This window comes from Corella eumyota, chromosome 4, assembly GCF_963082875.1.
Source record: "Corella eumyota chromosome 4, kaCorEumy4.1, whole genome shotgun sequence".
Classification (NCBI taxonomy): domain Eukaryota; kingdom Metazoa; phylum Chordata; class Ascidiacea; order Phlebobranchia; family Corellidae; genus Corella; species Corella eumyota.
The window spans coordinates 9,190,381-9,200,507 of NC_137493.1; the positions used below are offsets into that span (position 1 = coordinate 9,190,381).

Sequence of the window (10,127 nt, forward strand, 5' to 3'; positions counted from 1 at the left end):
CTGATCTCATGCTGTGGCGCTCATGAGTAATGCGTTTTAAACGGTAAAACTCCTGCTGAACCAGCACTTAATCAGCAGCATAATTACTGGGAAATTATATTCTATAATATCCCAAACTGCTACAGGCAACTCGAGACTGGGTCGGAGTAACTGATGTTACTCTATGTTTAAGTCGCGCATTCGACTTTCCCACATCGAGGATAAAGATATATACAAAAAAAAAAGCTGTTTTGTTTCTTAAAACCATAAAATTATTTTACTAAAAGAAATAACTGGTGGTACTACATGACGCATTTAAACTAACCGATAATAAAAAAAACAGCCTGGGTGCGGTGTGGCTCTAAAATTAAGGCTTATTTGTTTGGGCCAAGGTGTGTATAAATAAACTTTATGTAAATGCCGAATTTAAATAGAACAGTATGACTCTAATGTAGTGTAAACCAGGAACTTTGCGCACTATGAGCAATCGGTAATTTATGTGTAACAAAACAACGTTTGAAAATATTGTCGTGACCAAACATCCTTACATAAAAATCCTTTTTTAAAATACCTACAATTTAATTTTATCGCTCATTACTTTTATAATTTGTTTGTCGAACAAACATAAAGCCAGTACAGCAAACATTTTTTTTAGCTGTAACGAATTGATAGAATTAAATTTTTCTCTAGTAAAGGCTTTCGGAATTCTAAAAACATAACCATATTCGGAGTTTAAGTGTTAAATGTAGATTTAATTTTACTCGTTAATAATGTACATGTTTGCCTTACAACAAAATAGATCACAAGGGAGTTAAATGAACATTTAGTTTTAAGTTTATAAAAATACGGGACAAATAACATTAAATAAAAAGCTTTTTAAAGGTGCAAGAAAACCACTTAATTTAGGCCTTTCAATAAATATTTACTCGAACCAAACAAGAGTTAGTATGGGCATGACTAACGGCAACCTTAACAAACTTTAATTTAATTGCGGTTAAGCATAAAAGACGGCATAGGTGTAGCTGCTTAATGCTTGCAAACTAAAGAATAATTTGTAACAATAAACTACGAAATAGAAAAACATAAAAAATGTGTATTTTACAAGGCGTGTTTTGTAAAAATAACAAATTTTAGATGTTATGCATTTAGCCATAAAGGTAAAATTACTAAATTGTAGAAATACTTATACTTAAATCAGTTAATTTTTTTAATACAACAACACTCTAATTCTGTTAAGATTAATTAATATTTTTAAATTTAATTAAAAATAATTAAAATGCAAACGAAAGAGAAAGAAGTCGAAGGATACATTGAGTACAAATCTTATGCAAGAAGATGGTTTGTGTTATTGTCAGTTGTGTTTATCAACATCAGTGGAGCCATGGTGAGTTTGTTCGACTTATTTAGTAAATTTAATACAACTCAATTTTATAAACATATACACTATTTAACTAACGATGATACGAATTAATTTAAGCCCAGTATTTAAATAAGCTTAATAAACGTTGGATTTGTAGTGTGTTTTAATTAGTATTGGTTGCGAAAAGGAGCCCTCATAAAAATGTACAATTTTTAGATTTGGTTAACATTTACGCCAATTGCCTACAGTTCTTCTTTGTTTTATGACACCAGCTTGGACACCATAAACTGGTGTTCATTGGTATTTATGGTTACTGGAATACCAATGGGCATGGTGGCAACTTGGACCCTCGAAACCTATGGAATACGAATTGCTCTGTTAATTTCGGCGTGGCTTACTTCTGTTGGAGGAGCAGTTCGAATTGGGAGGTAAGTCGTTTAAATATTAACGTTTTTATACAAACTTTAAATGACATTTGTAACACAGTGCTGCAGAAGGATTATCTGCTGACGGACGTCTTGCGGTTTTGTTCGTTGGACAAACATTGGTTGCATTGGGCCAACCTTTTAGTATGTATTCACCGGCTAAAACTGCATCGGCCTGGTTTCCAGAAAGTCAAAGAGCATTGGCCAACAGTGTTGCAGCAGTCGGTAACATCCTTAAATTTAAATTATATGTCGGTTTGTGTAATGAAAAATATACTTTAAAGTCCAAAGCATAATGCAAGGTTTTTCCTGTTAAACATATATTATAAACACGATCGTGTGTTCCCCCTTTTTAAATTAAATTAAACGATCTGTTAATTTTCTTTTTGAGGCTAGAAAACATATTTATCTGGTTGATATAAAGTTCGTGATAACTTTTAACAATTGTAGACCACGTGCGAGATCAACGATTGTAACAAAAAATGTCATGACGTTTTATTTATAAAATAATTATATATTACAGCAAATCCAGTTGGTGTTGTTATTGCTGGCCTTATCGCTCCAGTTTTTCAAGATGAAGACGGAGTTACTTTATATACAATGAACTTGGTAGGTTTTATATATTTTTTTAATTAAAGTACTTCTATTTATGTTTATATGCTCCGTTTGATGCAATTATGAATTTGTTACATCTTAAATGCTATCCTATAATTTTGGAAATTAAAATATTATGTGTAAATATTATAAAATCCTTAAATTAAGTTATCAAATATTATATGTTTAACCTTTATATTAAGAACTTTACATTACGTGAATATAGTCCTTGCAATACAAATATTTATCTCATATTAAACCTTATTCGACAAAAAGATTATCAGTTGATTAATGTTTAACTTTTTTGTACCCCAAAAGTTTAAAAATCATATTGTACACCTAAGTAATTTTGATGTGGCATTTAAAAACAGGTTTTCTTTGTGGAATCATTCAGTTATAATTTACCCAACAATATTTAAAACATGTCTCTAGAACTTAAAGGATTAAATAATCACCTTTTGTATAGCTAATCACCATGGCGGTACCAGCAGCTTTCGCAGCTGTATGGACGACAGTTTGTGTGACGTCACCGGTACCTAAAACGCCACCAAGTGCCGGGGCAAGAAAGAAGAACGATATGTTTGGAAAAGGAATAATGGTAAGCGCCAAAAAAGCTAAATAGCATATCAATGTATACATTAACGCGTATACCATATTGCTTTACTAACTTTGTTGTTTTGATAGCAAATATTTTTTATTTGCTTTGATTTTGCTTTTAGCGTCGTTATTTACGAGATATCAATTAGACCTTTATAACACCCCCGTTTAATCAACACTTCTGTTTAGAAAGCGCTGAAGAATAAGAACTTTGTCGTTTTGGTGATAACGATTGGCGGTAGTATCGGTTTGTATTCGACCTTTGCCACGCTTCTTGAACAACTTTTATGCCCGTGGGGTTACACAAGCGTAAGTTAAATAATAAAATTTATCAAATATTTATTAAATTTTAAATGTACACGATCCTATTTTTCAACAAGAAAAACACAAAATTTAAATTTCCTTATAAGTCCTACATATAATTTTTCAAATGTTCTAAGTTGATTTATAAGCCCCAAAATAAAAATAAAAAAACACATTAATTACAATCATATTTAAATTTATGACGTCATGTTTTATAGGAAGAAGCCGGGGTGAGCTCCGCAACTTTAACCGGTGTTGGCGTCCTTGGTGCAGCTGCAATGGGAACGTATTGTGACATCACCAAACAATTTTCTTCTGCATTAAAACTATGTTTTGTTGTCACAACTATTGGAGAAATAGTTTTTTGTATTGTAAGTATGAATTAATTTAAAAAGTGAGTTAGTATTTTTTTTACATCACTAACTTTTTTATATTAGGTTTTTCATATAGACATGGACTATCTTATTCTTATTATAGTGGGGACAATAGGTTTGTTCTCGTTTGGTATTTTCCCTATAGGAGTTGAACTGGGGGCTGAATGTACTTACCCAGTTGGTGTTGCTACAACATCCGGACTTATCATGATATCAGGGTAAAATGACGTCATTAACGATAAATTATTAAAATTATTCAACTAATTAAACATTAAATTGATAAAGGAGACCACAATTAAACTAACCGTGAAAATACCCCACTAAAAACTAACTGTATTGAAATCCATTTGCAATTTAAATAATTTTGATATTTTAGACAACTTCAGTCTGTGTTCCTTATCTTGCTACTTCCCCTACTCGGTCGTGAAATGAGTATACGAGAAACTATTGATAGCAACGCACAATGTTATGGGTTCGACAAAACCAATATAACTAACTTACCGACCCTATCTCCTTTTAAAACCACAACATGGAATTTACCATTTCCCAAACCTACCCAGCAAGAAGCGACTTTAACTTTTACTTTGCCGACTACTACCCAGTTTGTTAACCCATATCCAACTTACGATTTAAGCTGTGAGTAAATAAATTTATACTGGTAAAATTTTTAAACTTTTTATTAAGTATAACGCTTAGGAATTAAAGTTGTTATTGTAGTATGCCCGATTCTACACGTTATAACATAATCCCAATCTTTAATTTTGTTATTTATTTTAGTGACATTATATTTATGTGCTGGTTACTTTGGTCTTCTTGGTATAATCGTTATAGCGTTTTTTCGACCAGTTTACAAACGTATGGAAGCCGAACAACGCCACGATGACGTTACATCCACAAAAGAAACTCTAGCGCCATCTTACGCCACATATAAACAAACAGAAGACGATTAAATGTTGATAAACGATAACTTAGCATAATTTTTCTATAAAGTTCCTACACAGCTGTGCGATAGAGTGTAAAAATAACCAATTTAATTGTAAAATTTCTACAACTTTTACTTCTTTAAATTATATTTTTTACTAATACCTTAAATTTCGCATTTGCAATAAATTAATTTAATGTCTATTGCCAGCTTTTTTCTAAAAATAAGGCAGGTATAATGTCATACCAAGCATTTTCTATTACATTAAGTTAACCTTAGTTAATACCAGCTTTAAGAAATTAATAATAAGTTTATTGGCAGCGATAAATACAACGTAATTAAAAAGCGGCAGTTTTAAACATTATTTTCATTTAACATAAATAATCGAACTTAGTTACAAACAAACTCAGTTGTAAACAAAAGTAAATTCTGTTAACCTCAACTGTCATTTTTATATTAAAAATTCGAGTCAACATAATATAATACTAAATCAACTAAAACCTAATAATTCAAAAAATAAAGGTACTCATAAAAAACAAATAACTAAACCAAGATAATGTAGAAGATTTTGCCTTATTTTAACAAATGCATATAAACTAAATAAACCGTAACATCGTTGTTTTAACTTTTTCGTAGAAAATTCATCACCAGGTTATTAAAAATTAAAATATCGCAATATTTTATTTTCTCCAAATAAATTTTATTCTTTCTGAACTTTGACCCTTGATTTTCGCGGTCTACCAACTGATTTATCACGCGACCTAGTGTTTAAACTTGGTACTTCTGGCTCTAATGACGACTGAAAATTAAAAATGACATCATTAAATTAGTGAAAAAACATAAATTATTAATCAGATCATTTTTTGGATTTCTGTAAAACCACATTCGATTTAAAAAATAAATGTAATGCCGTAATAATAAAATAAAATGACGTAATACCTTTTTTTTTCCTGTTTTCCTTTTTGTTTTCAATTGCCCTTGTTCTTCGCCCACTGGAATCTTAATAAGATTAATGACGTCATTTTCAAGATTGCGGCAATCCTTTTGTTCGTTTTCTTCTATGACGTCATCAACAGACACTTTGGTTTTTCTCGTTCTTCTTTTCGATGACGACGTGTTTTTTGTTGCAGTTTCTAAATCAATCGATTCAGAGCCACCATGTGTCCGCCTGCGTCTCGGTGACATACGTGTCACGGTTGTGACGTCATCAGTTATAACGTCACTGCTGTCGTCTGGTATCTTGATAGAACGTGTGTGTTTTCTCCTAGACGATGACCTAACCAAGACTGGTTGATGTTTTAAAACTTCTTCCGCTAACTTATCGGGTGAGCTGGGTTCACGGAGATCTGATGACGTGACATTCAATAACTTGGAGAAAGTTTTTCTCGTACGAGATGATGTACGCAGAACGGTTGGTTGATCTTCTGATGACGTCACCGGTTGGTCCTCGAGTGCAACAACAAGTGACTTTTTGGAAGTTCTTTTTGTTCTTGAAGACGTTCGCGTTACGGTTGGTTGATTGTCCGATGACGTCACTTGCGATGTATTAGTGGAAGTTTTTCTGGTACGCGATGAAGCACGAAAAACTGTTGGTTGATCCTCTGATGACGTCACCGGCAACGTTTTTGCAGGTGTACGTTTTGTACGCGATGACGTACGTGTTACAGTGGGTAGGTCTTGCGATGTTGTCACGCTTTCTTCATTCTCTAATGACGTAGGTAGCGGTGTTTTGACTGAAATTCGACATGATCTTGATGACGTGCGTTTCACGACTGCAGGTTCTTCTGATGACGTCACAATGAAAGGATCTTCTGATATCGAAACTAAAGACGGTTTTGCTGGAGTCCTCCGACTTCTTGATGACGAACGCGTTACGGTAGGTTGGTCTTCTGATGACATCATGGTTTGGTCATCGGAAGGTATAGAAAGCGAATTTTTTGCGGGGGTTCGTTTAGTTCTTGATGACGTACGTCTAACAGTTGGTTGATCATCTGATGACATCACAGCTTCCGATGACGCAGTCGCAGGTGTTTTCGCTGGAGTTCTTTTTGACCTTGAAGGTGTACGCGTTACGGTTGGCTGCTCTTCCGATGATGTCATGGAATGCTGAGTTTCTGATGACGTCACTGAAGGTGTTTTAGTTCGCCTAGTTCTTGATAACGTACGCGTGACAATTGGTTGGACAACAGATGAAGTAGCTGCTTGTTCAGTTGTTTCCACGATAACGTGTTTTTCCATGACCAAGTGACAATCTTCGTTAAACGTTATGACGTCATGTTTGGGTGACGTTTTTGATGATGCAACAATGCGTTTGGTTCGTCGAGTGCGAGATGGAGTTTTCACGACAACTTCTTCAACTTTAGCCTCGTCCACAGCCATGACATCATCAACTACTGGTGTGATGTCATCGGAGAGCGTTGTGACGTGATCAAATATTTGCTTAGAGTGCAGAGTGGAGCGACCACGTGATGACGTTCGTGTCACGGTCGGTGTTTCTGTGTCACGTGATTCGCTGGATCGAGTTTTACGACGAGGTAAAGGTTCAGGAGCAATTGGTTCACTGTAAAAATATATTTAAAAAAAAAAGTTTTAAATCAAATTTGCATTAATAGAAAAAAAGGAAACATTTATTTAATGCATTGTGATTTTTAAAGATCTGAAAATATATATACAATTCTTACTTCTAACTGTTTTAAACATAGACTATAGCCCCTACCAATTAAAAAAAACAAAAAGTAAAACTAAAACAAAAATATAGCAATTAACCTTGAATAAAGCTAAAAAAAATGTTCAAGTCTAATTTAGATCTACCTTTTATCTTCTTGTGATAATTTAGTTTCCTTCAACTCTTTAGAAATAATAACTTCTTGTACTGACATTTGTTGGGTATCAGTGTCGTCAGTGACTTTTTGTTCTTTTATAGACTTTGGAAGAAAAATTGATAAATAGGTTATTTTAAAATAAACGAAGTTAATATTCCTATAGAATGTCCTTTAATTAAAAAAGATATCAAAGTCTAAAATTTTACCTATTCTAATAAAATTCTCTAGTAGGAAAAACACATTTTGATGTTTAATTTTTTTTTTAAATTAACTTACTAATTTACCTGTTTTTTTGTACTGATTCTGGAAGGAGTAGTTGTTTGTGGAGTTTTTAAAACTAATGGAGGTCGTCCTGTCACTGATCTGCTCGGTATTTTTAACTTTTCTGCACGGGATTCAAATGTAGAAAGCCTGAAAAAGTGTAAACAAGAAAATTAATTGTAAGTAAAAAGATAAATTAAAATTTTTTTTAAATACAAAAAATACATTTTCTGATAATATTTTGTTAAAATCCAAATTCTTATAAACTTAAAATTTTTTTTTTAAATTTGTTTTATAATCCACAAACTTGATATTTTTCTTTGGAGTTCCCACATCTTCTTCCTCTTCTTCTGGCCCTCTTTTCCTTTTTGATCGAATGTTGGGAGGAGAAAAGATAAAAACAGGAAGATCTTTTGTTTCCTGGGAAGTTGCAGAAATCTCATCTTTTAAATAAAATATTTTCATTATATTTTCTAAACAATTATTTTTATTATAAAAATTAAAAAAAGTAAAAAAGTCTGGGAGCAAACAAAAGTTCTTTAAATTACCCACAAAATTACAAAAAATACCTTGCTTGATTTTCTTTTTTTTGTTCCTAGTTCTAGGTGGAGATAACACAAACATAGGTTCTCTTGTAAGTCTTGTTAGTGTTGGAGTTTCAATCAGTGTTGGTTGGACACTGGCAACTGGTGTAGGATCTTTAAAAAAAAAATGTTTTTGTACAAAATAAGTGACACAGAAAATATTATATTTTTTCAAAAATATCGAATATTCTTAAATATGTTAAAACCCCTGCAATTTTTACAAGTAGGTGAAATCAAAAATAAAAAAAAAATTCTGATTTAACCTGATACCGAACTCGATGGAACAACATTAGATGTTGATTGGGGAATTATTTCCAGTGATTCTGATTCCATTTCAACATCAATTTCGACATTTTCAGCCACAATCTTTTGGGTTACCATTTCAGTTTCAACAAGAGTTTCTGTGTGTGATTTAACAACTAAATCCCATTCTTGTGCTGCATGAATGAACTCACTTTTCCTGTTTAACTCCTCATCCTCCCTTTCATTAACAACAGTCTGCTTTTTTTCTTGTATAAAAATCTCATTTTCTGCTTGATCAATAACAAAACCCCCACTTTCCTCTGGAACTGGTTCCAAATAATCTTGGTACAAGGCTTGTGACACTGGATCCAATTTATCAGTTCCATAAAAGTTAACATCACCATCAATTTCACTCGCTAAATTTGTTTCTTTGAATTCAATTATTTCTGGAGTTTGCAATTCATGGCTTGCTTCCATAGTTTGAATCACTTTCTCTGCAGGTAAAATAATGGATAAAGTTGAATCAGTTTTTTCAAAATAAGAATTTTCTTGTTCTAGTTTATCTTTGATTACAGGGTTTACAGTAATTGTAAGTTGTTGTTCTTGTATTTTCACTTCACCATCCTGAGAATTCAACTCGTTGTCTTCAGGTAAATTTTCAGTTTTTTTGCCCCCAGAAAACTCCTTTTCACTATCGCTGAATGATTTTTCCGAATCATCACTCAAAATTAAATTAATTTCTTCTTCTGATGCAGTATCAACACCACTAGTGAGTGCTATTTCTTCAGTTGGTATAGGGTGGTTAGTTGATGTCACTTTAGATGCTTCTGTGACATCATAGTTAATATTTTGTTGAACCTCATTTTGTTCTTCACTGTTTTCGATATTTTCTTGCAAAACCTCCTGGTTACTTCCAGAATCTATTATGACGACATCATCATCATTTTCGGTTTCAATGATGACATCATCTTCATCGTTAATTTGATTTATAACATCATCGTTATCACTTTCTTCACTCATAACATCATCATCATCCTCTTCATTGTCATCACTTACAACAACATCACTACTCCCCTCCACACTTTCATCATCCGATGACAAAATTAAAATTTCTTCAGAAAATTGGGAATTATTTTTTCTTGTTTCTTCTTCAAAAATCGGTGACAACTCAGCTAAAAAAATTTAATTTGCATTTTTTAAATTAGTTTAAAATAACATCGTTTATAATAAGGTTTACTAAAAATGAATAATTGTGAATATTCACATATAGGCTGTTGATCAATATTTTGTTGTTCTGAAATTTTCTGGTAATCAACATTTTCTTGTTGAATCTTAGAATCAACATCAACAAACAAGGTTGTATTATCTCCGGTTACATCAACAATCATATCCTCATCAGCTTGTACTACCACGACTACTTTGTCATCATTTAAACTTCTTAAAGATGATCTGTTAAAATTATTGAAATTGAAAATAAATACATTTAAACAGTGGTATTTTGAGACATAATAAGTACTAGAGGTTTTTGTAACACTAAAATATCATGTAATAAAAAGTTACTTTTGTTTATCTTTTTCTTCTTGTGATTCAGCAATTATAGTTTCACTTGTATTTAATCCAAAAAACCGAAGTCTTTTTGGTGTAAAAGACCTAAAGTAAAAAT

The 10,127-nt window shown here is 32.3% G+C and overlaps 2 protein-coding genes across 2 annotated transcripts in view; one reads left to right on the plus strand and one right to left on the minus strand.

The window, feature by feature from the left end:
- The first annotated feature begins 1,255 nt into the window (after window positions 1-1,255).
- On the plus strand, window positions 1,256-4,582 carry LOC145750788 (solute carrier family 49 member A3-like). Its single transcript, XM_082566865.1, has 10 exons — window positions 1,256-1,363; window positions 1,556-1,767; window positions 1,826-1,989; window positions 2,288-2,373; window positions 2,825-2,956; window positions 3,145-3,268; window positions 3,481-3,629; window positions 3,696-3,850; window positions 4,009-4,268; window positions 4,410-4,582. The coding sequence occupies exons 1-10, from the start codon at window positions 1,256-1,258 to the stop codon at window positions 4,580-4,582; spliced, it is 1,563 nt and encodes a 520-aa protein (XP_082422991.1).
- Window positions 4,583-4,880: 298 nt separating this feature from the next.
- LOC145750630 (uncharacterized) overlaps window positions 4,881-10,127 on the minus strand; it is a 28,828-nt gene continuing 23,581 nt past the window's right edge. The window contains exons 30-38 of the mRNA XM_082566703.1: window positions 10,025-10,114; window positions 9,729-9,913; window positions 8,485-9,636; window positions 8,207-8,335; window positions 7,945-8,080; window positions 7,661-7,787; window positions 7,366-7,478; window positions 5,494-7,114; window positions 4,881-5,353 (exon numbers count right to left, since the gene is read on the minus strand). Of these exons, the coding sequence (XP_082422829.1) occupies window positions 5,255-5,353; window positions 5,494-7,114; window positions 7,366-7,478; window positions 7,661-7,787; window positions 7,945-8,080; window positions 8,207-8,335; window positions 8,485-9,636; window positions 9,729-9,913; window positions 10,025-10,114 (3,652 nt within the window). The 3' untranslated portion in view covers window positions 4,881-5,254. The remainder of the gene's footprint in view (window positions 5,354-5,493; window positions 7,115-7,365; window positions 7,479-7,660; window positions 7,788-7,944; window positions 8,081-8,206; window positions 8,336-8,484; window positions 9,637-9,728; window positions 9,914-10,024; window positions 10,115-10,127) is intronic.